This window comes from Xyrauchen texanus, chromosome 5 (genome assembly GCF_025860055.1).
Source record: "Xyrauchen texanus isolate HMW12.3.18 chromosome 5, RBS_HiC_50CHRs, whole genome shotgun sequence".
NCBI lineage: Eukaryota > Metazoa > Chordata > Actinopteri > Cypriniformes > Catostomidae > Xyrauchen > Xyrauchen texanus.
The window spans coordinates 25071339-25090073 of NC_068280.1; the positions used below are offsets into that span (position 1 = coordinate 25071339).

The following is an 18735-nucleotide window of genomic DNA, read 5'->3' on the forward strand; positions in this document are numbered from 1 at the left end:
TTTGTTCTCGGCTGACATGCGGCATTGCTGTGGCTTAATTGTGGCCCAAATCTGGCAAACAGGAGCGGACCGCCCAAGTGCCATCATTCCACGCGGTATGTGGGCCAGATGAGAATGATGGCACTTCGGCTCCTGTTTGCCAGATATGGGCCACAATTAAGCCATAGCAATGCCACATGTCAGCCATAAACAAAACAAATTAAGCAGAACTGGCCCAGACAGAAAAATTACTGTGGCCGAGATCCGGCCTACACTTGAAACTTTCATCTGGCATAACCTGTGAAGTGTCAAGTGTGGGCCAGTTCTGCTTCATTTGTTTTGTTTATGGCTGACATGTGGTATTGCTATGGCTTAATTGTGGCCCAAATCTGGCAAACAGCAGCGGACCGCCCAAGTGCCATCATTCCACGGGTTATGTGGGCCAGATGAAAGTGTCAAGTGTGGGCTGGATCTGGGCCAGAACAATTTTGATGTCTGTGCCAGATGTGGGCCAGTTCTGCTTCATTTGTTTTGTTTATGGCTGAAATGTGGCATTGCTATGGCTCGATTGTGGCCCATATCTGGCAAACAGGAGTGGGCCGCTCAAGTGCCATCAGTCCATGCGGTATGTGGGCCAGAGCAAGGTTTTAGGTCTGGGCCAGAATTCAAATAACCTGTTGCCCAGATGTGGGCCAGTTCTGCTTCATTTGTTTTGTTTATGGCTGAAATGCGGCATTGCAATGGCTCGATTCTGGCCCATATCTGGCAAACAGGAGTGGGCCACTCAAGTGCCATCAGTCCATGTGGTATGTGGGCCAGAGCAAGGTTTTAGGTCTGGGCCGGATCTGGGCCAGAATTGAAATAACCTGTTGCCCAGATGTGGGCCAGTTCTGCTTCATTTGTTTTGTTCATGGCTGACATGCGGCATTGCTACGGATTGATTGTGGCCCAAATCTGGCAAACAGGAGCGGACCGCCCAAGTGCCATCATTCCACGCGGTATGTGGGCCAGATGAAAGTGTCAAGTGTGGGCCGGATCTGGGCCACAACAATTTTGCTATCTGGGAATGTTTACATTAATGACAATTATTGACAGTGTGCACATTTTATTAATTATTTTCTAGGTAAAAATTCAGTTAAGTGCCTCAGGAACATGACAAAAATGCAATAAGATAGAAAGAACACATTCTTTTATGATAAAGATTATATTAATTTATTATAATTGACAAATCAGTATCTTGTAAAAAGCCATTTCATTTTAGTGAATTTTAGTGAACCACCTCTTTAAAATGTCTGGGGACTGAAATATTACTGAATCCCATGAATGATCCAACTATGATATTTTGACTATGAAAATGTTGCTACCTAAATGGGGGATATAACATAGACTATGGAAGCCAGATCAGGCCACAGAATAAAGAAAATATGTAAATCAGAATTTTTATCTCACAACTCTGACACTATTTCTCGTAACTCTAACAATTCTAAATATAAACTACACATATATCTTAAAAATTACTTCTTTATATTTTGTAATTTTTACTTTATATCTTGCAATTGCGACTATATATCTTAGTTGCTTTATTTCTCGCAATTGTGAGGAATAAACTTGTAATGACAATATAAAAATGTGCAATTACGAGAAATACAGTCGCAATTACAATAAGTGAGTTATGAAGTCAGAATGTTTTTATATTTTTTCCCCCTTGGCAGGATAAAGGCATCTTAATAGACTTGCTAGTTTTAAATGAAGATTTAAAGAATTTAAAGAATTCCCCTAGAATTTAGGAAAAAAAGGGGTACATGCTCATGAATGTCCCTAAAGGAAGGTTTTGTCAAATTTAGCTCCGTTTTGGGTGTAATTTTGTCCCCAAACTATAGCTAAGTACATACACAGCCAAAAATGCATTTTTACTTGTTTATCATTATTTGTTATATATGAAATTTGCTTATTTACTTATAGTATCATAGCTTCTTGTTAGTCTTTTTACAGCACACCAAATCATAAAATGTATGTATCTAAATCTATGATATATTATCACTCAGGTTTATTGTGGCAGAAGGGTCTCATTGAGTTTCCTTGATTACATGTAAGGCTATTATCTTAGCTGCCAGTAAAGCCTCATTACAGGCCTGAGGGATGAAGCTGGGGGGGAGAAGAAACCCGTATCGGCCACGGTCCTGGAGCTCAAACGTGAAGGAATATTTGATCCCAAGACTATGAGCCCAGTCATCAGAGCCTCCTGGGGCTAAATCTATTTAAAAAAATAACAATGAATATGTTTTAATACAACAAAGAAACAGGAACTGAGTTACAAAAATTATACATTCTGATGGATTGATTGATAAAACACATGTATCTTACATATGGTTCTTGCACCAGCACCATATCTGTAATGACTCTTGTAGTATCTGCGTATTTTTGCTGAGGCCTCCTTAGCAAGTTCAAGCTGAAAGAAAATGCACGCAAATACGTATATAGAAATTAGGAAAAGAAAACACAACCTTCTTTATATTAATCAGTCTTATTTTTGAACTACATCACACACCAGTTCATTGTGGTTTGGAACACTGTCATAGGAACTGGAGGAGGGAAACAGGAGCATCTGAGAGTAGGAGTGGATGGAAATGTACAGCTTAACTGTGTCTTTATGGGAGCGCAGGAACTTTGCTACTGCCTGGGCCTCCGGCTCAGACTCTGGGAACTGACCACAAAATATGGGATCACATGGGTCACTGGAGGCACCCTCCGCTGTACAACAGGAAAAGAATAAACCATTATTTTACCAGAAATCGTTTATTTCTTGAATGAAATCTCCTTCAAAAGCTAAAATAAATAAATAAATATAACACTATGAATGTTTGTTTGTTTTTATGAAGGTTCAGAGTTTGGTACTCACTGCACCAGTTTGCATCAAAATTTCTGTTCAAATCAGTCCCAACACACTCGCTGTTGTTGCTCACGGACCGGTTTTTCCTCCACATACGATTCTATTTGGTAAATGAAAAATGGAAAAGTATCATGACAAGAACATAGATCTGTTTAATGATCAGAGGACATTTTTCTGAATGTCATTTACATGTGCAAAAATCTGTGACAAATTCAGTATTCATTTCAGGAGCTTTCCCACCAAACAATAATAAATACATAAAAAGATGTAATACAATAATTAAATTAGCATATCAAATGCACTGTTGAAAAGTTAGTATATTGAGCATATTACTGTTGTCCATGTGTACTTGTATCCATCTGGGTTCATGACAGGCAAGATGTAAATATCCATGTTATTCAACATCTCTGTAATGTCATTATTTTGGTTGTAAAATGTTAGTGCCTGGCAACAAAAAACAGGAAAAGAATTTTCCATTAAATTTTCCATTCGAGCTGCAATTTGTTAAGTTTCAATGAAGATCTTGAAATCTGAATTGAATAAAGGCATTTGCTTGGCAGAGGTGCTGCAATAATGTGAAATTATTGAATCGCAGATGAAAAGCAAATGATCACCGTTAACACATTCAGACTTTTACAATAGGTGGTGCTAATTGACAAGCATTCCTGCCCCATTACAGTAGGTGGCGCAAAGCACCTTTCAGCTTGTCTGCCCTTTGCCCAACATGGATGAGATGGAGAACTAGTCTACTTGGAAATTTTGCAAAACAACCATGAAATCGCAATTCCAAAGACAAGAAAGCAATTTGTCTAACGAACAGATCGAAAAAAGAAAACGAATGACTTTATAAGCTGCAGCAGCGATGATGAGTGTGTTGTTGATTTGCTTAATGAGAAAGAAAACATTAAAAACACTTCACAAACTATTTCCATTCACCTGCTGGACAAGTTGACTGACAGTATGATCATGTATACACAGTCTGAAGGGGGATTAGAAAGAATAGAGTTTAAAAAAATAACATTAGCTGTTAAAACATGTTATCAACTGAAACAACACAGATTATATGCCACTGCCACACATGGAGTACAATTTGTGCCATGTACATTTGTTTAAAATCTCAGCATAAATAGCACCACCTATTGTAAAGGTGTGAATATGTTAATGATGATCATATGCCTTGATTTTAATGTTATAGGACCATTCGTCTGAATTTTGTTTCACATTATCACATCACCTCTGGTATGCAAAGGACTTTAATAAAGAGGGATATAGCTGCAGTGAGTGTTCCAAAAAAGGGCAGAAGCTCCAAACCGCCATTAAAGATATAGGGAGCCTCTAACCTAACCCTTTCCCTTACACTAAACATTTGTGGAAGTGACAACCCCTTTTGGAGTTGGCACAACCCCTTTTTGGAATAACCCCGCCCCCTTCTGGAGTAACTCCTGCCCTCTTTTGAAGATTCCACCCTTATTTAGAGGTCTCCAGCCTGCTGCTATACCTACTTGCTTTAATGGGCAAAAAGTATACAACTGAAACAGTTTAAACAGCTCTAAGAGACAAACTGTAGGCCAAGTCAAGTCTCAGGGCTGTTTTGTCTCATGCCTGAAGGACTCATGCCTGAAGGACTATGTGAATTCTTTAGTGAATCTGTGTCTATCTGAAACTTCTGTGAATCTGCATTATGCACTATATTTCTAACATGTCAAAAAAAAAAAAAGAAGGGATTTTATCGATGTCTTTTTCTCAGCCAAATCACATGTAAATTGCAAGTAGAGATGCGTAAAGCTAGATGAGTTAAGTAAAATAAAAAGTTTTAAAAAGTATAAAAGCAATTTATGGTTTGATGCAGAATCAGAGTATGTTAACAGCTAATGTTAAGATAATGTTGAAAGGAGATTGAAAACATTATACTGACATATTTCACAAACCACATGCAAAAAGCTGGAGAGATCCATTCCCGTGCATGAATACCACAGTCCATCCACATAGCTCTCTTCACCTCACCCCTCTGGCCTGACAGCTGCAGGATGCAGACAGAAAATGCATTATTTTACATGATAGCATTTTGAAATTGACTGTAATTTGTGCAAACGTTAAAAGGATAGTTCACCTAAAAAATTTAAACTCTCTCATCATTTACTCACCCCCATCCCAAATGTGTAGGATTTTCTTCTGATGAACACAAAAAAATAGTTTTAGAAGAATATTTCAGCTCTGCAAGTGAATTGGTACAAATATTTTGAATCTCCAAAAGGACATAAAGTCAACATAAAAGAAATCCATAAGGTTTATTCCATATATTCAGAAGCAAAATAAATGTGGGTTCTCTCTCTTTTTTTTTTGCCATTTTGTATTCCTTGTGCACATCACCAACTACTGTACAGGGAGGAAAATATATGGTAAAAACGGAATTAAAGCTGAAGTAATTTTAATCCAATACACTTTTTGTCAAATTCTGTCTGGCTGTTCTGTGTGTGCACTGAAAAAAGCTGGTGTTTGTACACAGCCCTGGCTCTGTAAATGGGAAAATAAACAAAATGGATCGGACCGATCCACACAACTCTATTCCAGCTTCTGAAGGAGCACTGAAGGGAGGGGTGTGTTTGTTTGGCTGTTGAGTTCAAATATCAAGTCGTTCTCAGGAATCGCTTACTCCACCTTTAACTATTGATCTGTTTCTCACCCACATCTATCATATCGCTTATGTAGACATGGATTTAACCACTGGAGTCATATGGATTACATTTATGCTGTCTTTATGTGAATTTTGGAGCTCCAAAATGTTGGAACCCATTCACTTGCATTGTATGGACCTACTGAGCTGAAATATTCTTCTAATAATGTTTGTTTGTGTTCAGCAGAAGAAAGAAAGTCATACACATTTGGGATGACATGAGGGTGTGATGAGAGGATTTTAATTTTTAGGTGAACTATGCCTGTAAATGTGCACTCAGCAATGTTTTCCTCATTAAAATAGTTTATCTCCTAAAGACATGAACTATAATTTTGCAGTATATGTAGGAAATCATGACCACTCACAATAAAATTAAGACTCCTGTCATATTTATTCTACATGGAGAGGGTCCACACATGGGGTCTACCATGTTAGAATCACATGACAAGCCGAATACTACTCGCTTAATCTCAGTAACCGTCCTGATATATGACAGTTTCACTCGTTGATTAAAGTAATCATGGCTGACTGGGAATAATACATTTCTACAATGGCAAATGAAACTGAAAACGTCTAGGCTACGTATGTAACCCCCGTTCCCCGATGGAGGGAACGAGACGTTGTGTCACTAGGGGTCTCTCTTGAGCGCCGATATTCACCTCTGAACTATGAAAAAAGGCCAATGAGAGTTGGCACCGAGTATTTGCATGTCCCGCCCCCGGACATACGGGTATTTAAGCGGCGCAAATACGGGAGTTCATTCAGGATTTTTGTGAGGAGCTGGAAATGGTCCGGCCACAACAGTGGCTCGGCTCAGCGACGTGGCAGGGGAGACATAAAGTCTCGTTCCCTCCATCGGGGAACGGGGGTTACATACATAACCTAGACGTTCCCCTTCTGTCGCTCTCTCCACGTTGTGTCAGAGAAGCGACACTAGGGGTCCACTTATAAAAGTGCCATGCGCTGAGCCGTGTACGTGAACTGCTGATACAGGAGCGAGCAGGTATTCTTACGTGCAGGACGACCAACTGTATCAGGCTGCACGTACCCTTCCCCAATGCCCCATTTAAGCCATCAGGATTCCTTATCGTTACCCTGAATGGGCCAAGCCTGGCCGGGCCTCTTTTCTCTCTATGTTTCTCGCATAGAGCAACTAAGGCCGGGGTCCTTACATGCATAGAGGGAAGGGGGTCTTAGCCCTTATTGAGGGCGGGGAAGACCCTGCGGAGGCCACGCTTACCCGAGAGGGGAGGCAAGTTTAAGTGGCAAAACCATCAGAGGCCTGACTTAGGGCCTATGTGGAAAAGTTGGTGCGGTGGTGGATCCAGCCTCATAGAGGGGGGAACATACAGCACGGCAACCGAGGCAGCCATGACTGCCTAAGGGAAACACGGGAGTCCGCTCACCAGAGGGGACAGAACCGTGGTGTTACACACAGGGGGAGTCCGAAGGAGGCCTTACCTGCGGAGCACCTATACCAGTACAGGGTAGCTTGCGGTACCCGCAGTGGCTTGGGTCAGCGAGTTCCTCCGCTGAACTGCGACCCACGAGTGCTAGGGAGGAATCAACCAGTGTCCCAAACCTGAGATCTCCTGGGAATGAAGGCGACTGTTTCCCCTGGTTAGGGGAAGGGCCTAGGTGCAAGCGATTCACCCGGTCAGATCGTAGGCGTGCTACCGAGTTCTCACGGGCTCGGTACCTGAGAAAACACGGACGATACTGACTCAACTCGGAGATTGTAGAATCTCGCAAAAGTGTTAGGTGTTGCCCAGCCCGCTGCTCTACAAATGTCTGCTAGGGCAGTGCCCCTAGCCAGTGCCCATGAGGACGCAACACTCCTGGTGGAGTGGGCTAGGACCCGCAAGGGGGGGGCACGTCCTGGGTGTGATAAGCCAGGGAAATGGTGTCAACAACCCAGTGGGCGAGTCTCTGCTTGGAGACAGCGTTCCCTTTCTGCTGTCCCCCAAAGCAGACGAAGAGCTGCTCAGAGCGTCTGGTGCTCTGTGTGCGGTCCAGATAAATACGCAAAGCGCGTACTGGACACAGCAGTGAAAGGGCTGGGTCTGCCTCCTCCTGGGGCAGCGCTTGCAGGTTCACTACCTGATCCCTGAAGGGTGTGGTAGGAACCTTGGGCACGTAGCCCGGTCGCGGTCTTAGGATCACGAAAGTGTCTGCCAGACCGAACTCCAGGCAAGCGTCGCTAACAGAGAACGCATGCAGGTCCCCGACCCTCTTGATGGAAGCGAGCGCGATCAGCAGGGCGGTCTTGAGAGAGAGGGCCCTGAGTCCAACTGAGTCAAGCGGCTCGAAGGGGGGTCTCTGGAGTCCCGTAAGGACAACCGAGAGATCCCAGGAGGGGAACAGGTTAGGCCGGGAGGGAGTTATCCTCCGGGCACCTTTTAGGAACCTGATGATTAAGTCGTGCTTACCAAGAGACTTGCCGTCTACCATGTCGTGGTGGGCCGCGATAGTGGCGACATACACCTTGAGGGTGGAGGGGGACAGACTCCTCTCCAGCCTCTCCTGAAGAAACACGAGCACTGACCTAACTGCGCACTTCTGCGGGTCTTCGGCCCGGGAAGAACACCAGTCCGCGAACAGATGCCACTTTACAGCGTAAAGATGCCTGGTAGAGGGGGCTCTGGCTTGATTGATTGTATCTAAGACGGTCGATGGTAGGCCGGCAAGATCTTCCGCATCCCGTCCAAGGGCCAGACGTGGAGGTTCCAGAGGTCTGAGTGCGGGTGCCAGAGCGTGCCCCGTCCCTGAGAAAGAAGGTCCTTCCTCAGGGGAATTCGCCAGGGAGGGGCTGTCGTGAGGAGCGTGAGGTCCGAAAACCAAGTCCGGGTGGGCCAGTAAGGGGCTACCAGAATGACTTGCTCCTCGTCCTCCCTGACCTTGCATAGCACCTGTGCAAGAAGGCTCACTGGGGAAAATGCGTACTTGCGCAGCCCCGCAGGCCAGCTGTGTGCCAACGCATCTGCCCCGAGGGGAGCCTCTGTCCGGGCATACCAGAGCGGGCAGTGGTAGGTTTCTTGGGAGGCAAACAGATCTACCTGAGCCTTGCCGAACCGGTCCCAAATCAGCTGGACTGACTGGGGGTGGAGCCTCCACTCTCCGCCAGGCAAGCTTTGTCTTGACAGTGCGTCCAATATCACATTGAGGTTGCTGGGGATGTGAGTGGTGCGCAGTGACTTGAGTTGCTGCTGACTCCAAAGGAGGAGACGACGGGCGAGCTTTGACATGTGGAGGGAGCGTACTCCGCCTTGGCGGTTTATGTAGGCTACGACCGTGGTGCTGTCTGTCCTGACTAGGACGTGTTTGTTCCGAATTAATGGGAGAAACTTCTGCAGGGCCAGAAAAACAGCCAGCAGCTCTAGGCAGTTGATGTGCCAGCACAGCGGGCCTCGGTTCCACTGGCCTGCGGCTGCGCGCCCATTGTATACGGCGCCCCAACCCAATTTGGAGGCGTCGGTTGTGACCAGAACACGTCGGGACACCTGCTGCAAGGGTACTCCTGCCCTTAGAAAGCAGAGGTCTGTCCAGGGTTTGAAGGTTTGGCGGCAGGCAGAGGTAACTTTTACGTTGTGCGTGCCGCGGCGCCATGCTCGTCTCGGGACTCGAGTCCGGACCCAGTGCTGAAGTGGTCTCATATGCATCAACCCCAGCGGCACGGCCGCCGCGGAGGATGCCATATGCCCCAGGAGCTGTTGGAAACGTTTTAGCGGGACCACGGCGCCTGGCTTGAAGGAAGCGAGGCATTTCAGCACTGACTGAGCACGCTCGTTGGAGAGACGTGCTGTCATTGAGACTGAGTCTAACTCCAGACCGAGAATAGAGATGCTCTGGACGGGGGAGAGCTTGCTCTTTTCCCAGTTGACCTGAAGCCCCTAACGGCTGAGGTGGCTGAGCACCTGGTCTCTGTGTGCGCATAGTAACTCTCGGGAGTGGGCCAGAATGAGCTGCCTCTGCGACTTTCGTGAAGACGCGAGGGGACAGAGACAGGCCGAAGGGGAGGACTTTGTACTGATACGCCTGGCCGTCCAACGCGAACCGTAGGAAGGGTCGATGTCGAGGGCGAATTGAGACGTGGAAGTACGCGTACTTCAGGTCTACCGCTGCGAACCAATCTAGATGCCGGACGCCAGATAGAATTTGTTTCTGGGTGAGCATTTTGAACGGGAGTTTGGACAAGGTCCGATTGAAAACTCGCAGGTCCAAGATTGGTCGTAAGCCGCCGCCTTTCTTGGGTACAACGAAGTAAGGGCTGTAGAAACCCTTCTTCGTTTCGGTTGGAGGGACAGGCTCTATCACGTCCTTTAATAGAAGGGAGGCGATTTCTTCGCGCAGGGAATGGGCATGTTGGCCGTGTACTGCGGAAAAATGTACGCCCAGGAAGGGGGGCGGAGACCTGGCAAACTGAATTGCGTAACCGAGTCGAATGGTCCGGTGCAGCCAGCATGACGGGTTGGGCAGTGAAAGCCACGCCTCTAAACTCCGTGCTAGGGGCACCAAGGGGACGACTTTTTTGGACGTACCCGGCGGGGCTTCGCAGCGGTGCGGAACAGGTAACGCGGCGTTGGGAGGCAACGTGGCGTCCCAAGGCTCTGGTGCTGAGAAAAAACTCAAAGCACTTACCTTGCTCCGCGCATCCGGCAGGGGGCGAGTTTGTGACTGAGGAGAAGGTCTGATGTTGGCGTCCTCTGGACTCATCTGAACCGGCTGGCCGGGGAACAGTCGTGGGGCTGAAGGCGGGGACACCGCATCCATGGAGCCGGGACTGTTGAGGCCTGAAAGCAGAGTTCCGTGAGAACGGCATTTGTGTGCCAGGTGACCCCAGAGACAACAAGGAAATAGCTCTATAGAGTGTAAAGAATTTAACAAAAAATTCTCCTCCCGGCCCTCCACCGGGGAACGGAGTGGTCTTACCAGCTCCGGAGCTAACATCTCGGTCTCTGGGTCTGTCATCTCAGGAGCGCCTGGGAGCCTTCTGGGTCCTCAAGGGGGTCCGTGAGACGATGGGCGTCCAACTTCTGCAGGGAGCTCAACGCTGGGGCTGGGAGCTGGGCCCACTCACTTGTTAGTTGAGGCGGAGCACCACTTTCTTTCTTTCTTGAAATCCGCAGGAGGACGCCCTCGGCGAGCAGACAGGGCATGGCCCCTGGCGGCAGGTTTGCGGCAGGGCAGGATACTTTTTTTGCTTGAAAATAGCCTTCGTCTGTTTCTTCACCACTGAGAACTGCTGGGTGAAGTCGTCAAGTGGTGTCGCTGAATGGACAGAGCTGGGAGACAGGGGCGTTTGAGAAAGTGTGCTTTGTCTGCCTCCCGTACTGCCTGTCCATCGTTGCGTTTCTGGACCACGGAGTGGCCATCGCCTGTTTGAGTGCAGTTCCTGCAGCACGTCAAGAACAGGACCACCCAAGTGCAGATTTTGAAGTGCTCTGGCCCGGTGGACTTGCAGGAGGGGGCCATGGCGTGCAGGGGGGAGCGGTCTGGGACCGTTCTACCACCGAGGGTAGCGAGAGCGGAGGAGCGAGGAAGCTGGGCTTGCTCAGCTCGTCATGCACGTCCGGGAAGGAATCTGGGGGGGGGGGGCGCGGCTGTGAGCGGCGCACATGCCCGCGGAACCAATTAAGCCCGGGGAAGCATAGCGGACCTTCTTGCGTCAGGCTCAGACTGGGCGGAGACCCGAAGGTGGCGGCCCAGGCCAGTTATCCGCATCCAACGCCGCTGTTACGCTCTCCGATGCAGCGGTGATGTCATCATCCAATGCCGGGGAGCTCGAGGGACCGGACGGTAGGCTGTTAAGCGGACCGCACTAATCCCGAGCTCAGGGGAAGCAGGCAAGCGTGCCGGGGAGGCGGGAGGTTTTCGAGGGGATTTACCCGGCGAAAGCGTCCCGTTATTCTCCCCAGATCGTTCTCCATCGCCCGCGGCGCCTGCCTCAATCCTGTAGGAAGGAGGCGAGGCACGGGGGGCGGCTGAAATGGCTCCTCTCACTACAAGAGAAAGCAGAGATCGCAACGCTGCCGCGGTTATGTTCTCACACTGAAAACATAACCCATTGGAGAGAATGCTCATCCCGAGCTCGGACGAAAACAAGCAAGCGTGCCGGGGAGGCGGGGGGTTTCGAGGGGCTTCACCCGGCGAAACGGAGCCCGTCACTGTCCCCAGATCATTTTCATCGCCCGCGGCACAGGCCTCAATCCCGTAGGAAGGAGGCGAGGCGCGGGGGGGCGGCTGAAGCGGCTTTTTCTCACTACAAGAAAAAGCCTACGACCACAATGCTGTCATGGCTATGTTCTCGTACTGAAAACATAGACCATTCATAAAAACGCTGCCTGCGTGTGATCGCAACCCAGGAATGCAAGGCAGTTTTTATGGCCGTCAGAGATGGGGAGAATCAACGCATCCAGAAACTACACCGGGGCGGAAAATCGTCTTTAAAAAGACGCGTCCTGAGAAGCACATTCAACAGCGCTGTGTTTTTGCTCTTTTAGAGCGAAATTTACTCTTTTAGAATAACTCTTTCGAGTTGTCTGCGCTGTCGAAGCGCCCAGGGGCAAGAATGCACAGCCGTGCACGAATGAGAAAGCCGCTGTTATGCGCCGTCAGATCCAACAGCATGCAGAGCGTCAGAGGATTAAACAGGAACTTGGTGTGTAACTCCCAGCAGACTGCATGCACGACCATCGGCTCCGAAGAAATTTTCTGAATGAACTCCCGTATTTGCGCCGCTTAAATACCCGTATATCCGGGGGCGGGACATGCAAATACTGGGTGCCAACTCTCATTGGCCTTTTTTCATAGTTTAGAGGTGAATATCGGCGCTCAAGAGAGACCCCTAGTGTCGCTTCTCTGACACAACGTGGAGAGAGCGACAGAAGGGGAACTATTGATTTTAAATGATGCTGCATACATGCCGCTGGGTGTCAGTGTAAGTCAAATATGACACAACGAGTTAGTGAGTTCACCTTTAAGCAACCTCAATCGACTTTTTTCACAGACTGTGATGACGCGTTTCCTCCTTATTTTTTTATTATTGAAGTTTAACAAAACAAATAATTTCCTCCTTATTTAGCAGCGTAAATCTAACTTTTTTTTATTTTATTTCTTTTTTAATATTGAGTGTAAGTTTATAACATTATGCTTTGTGTTATATTACCCTGTAATTAGTTTTAAAAGAAGAATTAACACTAAATTCTGCTGCTGAGAGAGTGATAGTTTTACTGTCTTAGTCCACCACTCTATTTTCTTTATTTTTTGGAAAGTCATTAAAATGTAATAGTTGATTTGTTTATTTTGCTCTCAGGTTATGGGTAAGTGAAAATAATATTTGCTGTTGTCTCGCATTCACTTTCAGAGCTGTCGAAGTTTCCCCCGCTATCGTTTACTTCTATGTTCTAAAACCCTGAGTGTGAAAAATGTCTATGCATGAATATACCTTCAGTAGGTAGAGTGGCCGTTTCTCAAACGATGACCCTATAAGATTTACTGTCACCATGTCTGGATTCTCTTGGCTGACCTTATTTATCCAGTGATAAATCTGACACACACACACATAAAAAGGTGGGGTTGGTCAAATTATGTATTATTAAACAAAACACGGTGCACTTAAATGTAATAAGTATGAACTTTAATTTGGAACTTTGCTTATCTTACGTCCTCTAAGGAATGATATCTTTCATAGTTCACGCCAGCACTCCGGGGATCTGATGAATCATTTTTGGTCTGCATCTCAACCAGTGCATTTGTGTTTTCCAAAAGAACTCTGCACAAATGTCACACAATGCCTGATGCAAAGTATATGCTTCCCATTTTATACATTTATGATTAGTCTGTTTAAAAAAAAAAAATAATAATGTTTTACCATTCATAAACGTATGTCATTCGTGTTTCTCCATTTACAAATCTTACAAATCAAGGAGATGCTTGTTAACAGTATGTGGATATCAGAAAAATACTGAATGTAATAAATGTACTAAAAAGTTGCAAAACATGTTAAAGGCCCAGGCAGTCTACATTCCACCACATTTCAATGATTGACTTACGTGTAAGTGATTCGAAGTTTGCGTAGGATTTGAGTGACATGCTCCACACTTGTTGACTGAATGTAAAGGTGAACCTCTGAGTTTGCTGTAATGTGAGTTGGTGATGCAGGTTGCCACAACTCTGTCTGAATAATCACAAAACATGCAACCAGACTGATGGTCTATTTAAAGGGATAGTTCACCCAAAAATGTAATTCTCTAATCAATTACCCTCATGGTATCCCAGATAAGTATAACTTTCATTTTATTTTCGCTGAATACAAACGAAGATTTTTAGAAGAATATTTCGGCTTTTTAGGTCCTCACAATGCAAGTGAATGTGTAACAACACTTTGAATCTCTAAAAAGCACATAAAGGCAGCATACAAGTAATCTATAAGACTCCAGTGGTTAAATCTATATCTTCATGAGTGATTTGATAGGTGTGGTTGTGAAACGGATAAATATTATGTCTTTTTTTTTTACTATATAATCTCCTTCCTGCCCAAAAGGTGAAATAATTATTTTGCACAAAGAAAAGAGGAAGAATGTGAAAGTGCATTTTAAAAAAGACTTTTATCTGTTTCTCACCCACATCTATCAAATCGCCTCTGAAGACATGGATTAAACCACTGGAGTTACTTTGGATTACTTTTATGCTGCATATTTGTCCTTTTGGAGCTTCAATAGTTTGGTACCCATTCACTTGAATTGTGTGGACCTACAGAGCTGAGATATTCTTCTAAAATCTTTGTGTTCAGCAGAAGAAAGAAAGTCATACACATCTGTGATGGCATGAGAGTGAGTAAATAACAAGAGGATATTCATTTTTGAGTGAAATATTCCTTTAACAAATAAATGTTATTACATTTGGTTGGACAATTCTCATTTGAACAATGCTGCTGCTCTGTTACCTACATTAGATATTGCAACACTTGTTGAATTTGATATTCACAATCATCCTCTGACAGCATTCACATACTGATAAAACAATTGATAAAAGTAAATCACCTCGTTGTTACTGGTTATATTCCGCAGTGTGTCCACATGCTCCTGTGTGGATACAGTGATGGACAAAACCCGGTCACTGTGAGTAAAGAGAGAAACATCAGCAAAACTTTCCTTTGTTAAGAGGGGTCCATTACCATGTATTTTTCTATTTGAATTTATAGAAATATTAGATTCTAAAAAGATGGTGTAAATAGATTTTTCAGTTGTCCCTTTTTTCTAAACAAGACTTGCAATCTATTATTAGGCCTTTTGCTCAAGAAAATATTTTGAAATATTAAATAAAAGAAAGCTATGAAGTCATGGCAAATCATATTGTCAGCATTTGCATTCATTGTCTTTGGTCAGTTCCTGTTTTTTGGCAATGAGTAACTTCATTCATCTATCCAATCATTGAATAGTGAGCTTATACATTGATTACAATAAAGCAATTTGACATGTCACAGTATGACACTTACTAAATGTTAAAATACAAAAGTAAATTTTTGTTAAATACCACAGAAAACGTAAATAAATACTGTATAATATATATATATATATATATATATATATATATATATATATATATATATATATATATATATATATATATACACACACACACATATATTGGCATCAATAGTTCAACATATCATTTCGGGTACAAAATACAAGTAATATAGAAAAGTATATAAGATTTGCCTTACTGTTCTGGTGTGCAGACACACTTTTCTAGAAAGTTGTTGAAACATATCAAATAAGCCAGTTGTAATAGAGGCCACATTTTTTGTTCTGTCTCCAAATAACCTGTGTAAGGCAAGGTAAAAGGCCAGTATTAATCTATAACTGTTTGTTTGCTGGTTAAACTTTAGTCTCATTGGCTCTCTAAAGGTCATATTTGTATTTCAAAATGTTTCTTGTAAAACTGAGCTGAAAAGCAACTATTGTTGCTTGTAAAATAGAATTGCTGTGTCAATTTTAATGAAGTAAAAGCAGATATCAAGTAATGAGTTTAATTTAGGCTAAACAACAATATATTGAGAGTATTCCATGCCTGGAAGGGCCAATGCATTTTTTTACCATTGACTATAGACACTTGGAACCCATTTACAACTCGGTTGCCGCCAAGGGCAAATTTAACAGTATTTATTATACAGGGACATGAACAGTATCTGAATCAGGCAGATTATACGTGATCCAAATATTTACAGAATGTAAAAAAAAAACACTAATTCCAGTCACTCTGCAGTGGCAGTATATTGACGCTCTTCAGTGGTTTCATTGAACATAGGCCACGTTCCCACAGCAGTACAATATAGCTGTCAGTCCAGTTTTAGTGTGTAAGATAAGGTTACGTTCACACAGATTTCGGTTATAAACGAGACTGACAACTGCATTTTATAACCTAACTGACACCCTTACATTTTTAGTACTCACAACCAAATGTTTGATAAACCTGAGCTGTGTTTTCAGTCATGTCAAATGTGATAGGAATTGCCAGTGTTATCGATGTCACCATCTTTGACATTTAGCCTACTTTATTCACCGTCACTATGGTTACAGGTGTTATTCACAGAATACAGGCTTGACTTTGGTCATTCATTCATAGACAGCTTGTGAGCTGTCAGATGTCAATTCCAAACACTGTCTGTGTGAATGTGGCCATTTTCAGATTTTTATTTTTATGCATTAACAAGTTGAAAGGGATAGTTCACCCAATAATGAAAATTCTCTCAATTCTTATCATTTACACACCCTCATGCAATCCTAGATGTGTATGACTTTCTTTCTTCTGCTGAACACAAACAAAGATTTTTAGAAGAATATCTCAGGTTTCTAGGTCCATGCAATGCAAGTGAATGGTGGCCAGAACTTTGAAGCTCAAAAAACACATAAAGGCAGCATAAAAGTAATCTATAAGACTCCAGTGGTTAAATCTATGTCTTCAGAAGCAATATGATATGTGTGGATGAGAAACCGATCACTATTTAAGTACTTTTTTACTACAAATTCTCCTCCATACCCAGTAGTTGGCGATGTACATGAAGCATGCAAATCACCAAAAACAAAAGAAGAAGAATGTTGAAGTGAAAGTCAAATTAGAGTAAAAAATGACTTAAATATTGATCATATTCTCACCCACACCTGTCATATCACTTCAGAAAACATTAATTTAACCCCTGGAGACTTATGAATTACTTTTATGCTGCCTTTATGTTATTTTTGGAGCTTGAAAGGTCTGGTCACCATTCACTAGCATTGTATGGGACCTACAAAGCTGATATATATATATATATATATATATATATATATATATATATATATATATATATATATATATATATATATATATATATTTAAACTTTGTTTGTGTTCAGTAGAATAAAGAAAGTCTTAACCATCTGGGATGGCATGAGTGGTGAATAATGTTTGAGATAATGTAAGTGGTCAACATACATCCAGTTAATTAATTTTAAATGAACTCCTCTATACGGAAGCTCTGAACTACAAGATGGAAAAAAAAAGTTGTGTCTCAGTTTGTTCCTGAGCCAAAGTCTAAAATGTTCTCTCTTCAAAAATTTTTTTTTGTCTCTTAAAAAAATGTTTTTCTCTCTCTTAAAATGTTTTTTTTTTCACTCTTCAAAAAAAATGTTTTTGTCTCTTAAAAAACAAACAAACAAAAAAAAAAATTCTCTCTCTTAACATTTTTTTTTCACTCTTTAAAAAAAATTTTTTCTCTCTTCCAAAAAACATTTATTTTCTCTCTTCAAAAAAAAATGTTTTTCTCTCTTCAAAAAAAGGAATGCGGTACCAACCTTGGCCACCAGGTGCCACTATCAGTAAACATTTAATCTTATGCTTTTAACGCTGTCTCACAAATGTCATGTGCAGACCTTCGTGGTGAAATTGTATTATATTAATATATTTTAATATAATAAGTTGTCTATGCTTTTGAAACACACTGTCTACTGCAGACGTGAAGAGTTCCAGATGAAAAAGGTCAAATCCAAATTGTTGGTCTGTCTAAACATGAGCTAGACAGTTCTGCCGATGTAAAATGCCCCAAAAATTGGTGAGGTGTGAGGAATCACCTATAGTATTACTCCTCGGGTTCCACCCGGAGGTAATAGGAGGCTTGTGTCTCACCGTTTTAAGCATCTCGGATCGCCGTGTTATCATGACACCGTGTCACGCTAAAAGATTTTAAACTTTTTAAAACGTCTCATGAGAAACGTATATGTTCTATTTGTTGCGCCGTGTCTAGCTTTTTAAACGTATACAAACGCGTTCAGTCTTAACTGGCCATGGACAACATTTTATCTGACCCGTTAGTCGTGATCTTTCCATAATTAAAATGCTATTTGTTCATGATCACAATTTATTTATTTAGTATCTTGAGATAAAAGCCTTTCACAAGGCACTTCACTGTAAATAACAATGTATGTAGGCTATTTATTATTTGTGTGTTTTGTGCTTATAGGCTATAATTAAAGATGTTTTTGTTTATCATGTAGTCTGATTTATATTATCATTAAATTCATTCGCACTTTGCACTTGGATCCAATCTACGTCCCGTAACACAACTATACAAGCATAAATCAGATCATAAAACGAATACAGAACTGTTACGTCCCGAGGGACGTATATCATTGTGATGGTGATATTTAAATGTGGTTTACTGTGTGTTGTGTCTCCCTGTGTTTTTCTTGTCACTTTTGCTCTCCATTAAGCAGGATAATGAGACCCACTTGCTGTTCATCATCTATGATTGCCTCAGCCCAGAAATTGAGAGTAGGCCCTACAAGAGGCCCGCAACTCTCTTCATCAGTGAAAGAGACACACAGAGAATATTTTCTCCTGCATGAGTTAGACTATCTTTGGTTCCAGCCTTACATATGGTTGTGTTAGAGTGAGTAGGATAACAACTTGTCTGTAGTCTTAAAGTGACTAGTGTAATAATATTGTCACTTGCATTGTAGGCCCTACTGCTTATACTTCTGTGGAAATACTCAATAGTTGAAATTGCACATTTTAGTCGTTTATGTTGTGGGATTCTTTAGTAGGGAGGATGCCATTTACTTTGAAAGATTCTGTTTTCTATTGGTTATTTATAGAGCGGGAGTTAGGGAATTGACTTGTGTTTTCTTTTTTCTTTCTTTTTGACAGATCTCTAA

The 18735-nt window shown here is 43.1% G+C and overlaps 1 protein-coding gene across 1 annotated transcript; it reads right to left on the bottom strand.

Moving 5' to 3' along the window:
• Positions 1-1064: 1064 nt before the first annotated feature.
• Positions 1065-15375, bottom strand: cpb2 (carboxypeptidase B2 (plasma)). Its single transcript, XM_052127516.1, has 11 exons — positions 15268-15375; positions 14585-14660; positions 13595-13719; positions 13206-13314; positions 12988-13089; positions 4785-4889; positions 3203-3313; positions 2879-2969; positions 2528-2730; positions 2344-2428; positions 1065-2233 (listed from the first exon to the last, which is right to left on the bottom strand). Exons 1-11 carry the CDS (start codon positions 15342-15344, stop codon positions 2046-2048), a joined length of 1272 nt encoding a protein of 423 aa, XP_051983476.1. The 5' UTR covers positions 15345-15375; the 3' UTR covers positions 1065-2045.
• Positions 15376-18735: the final 3360 nt, after the last annotated feature.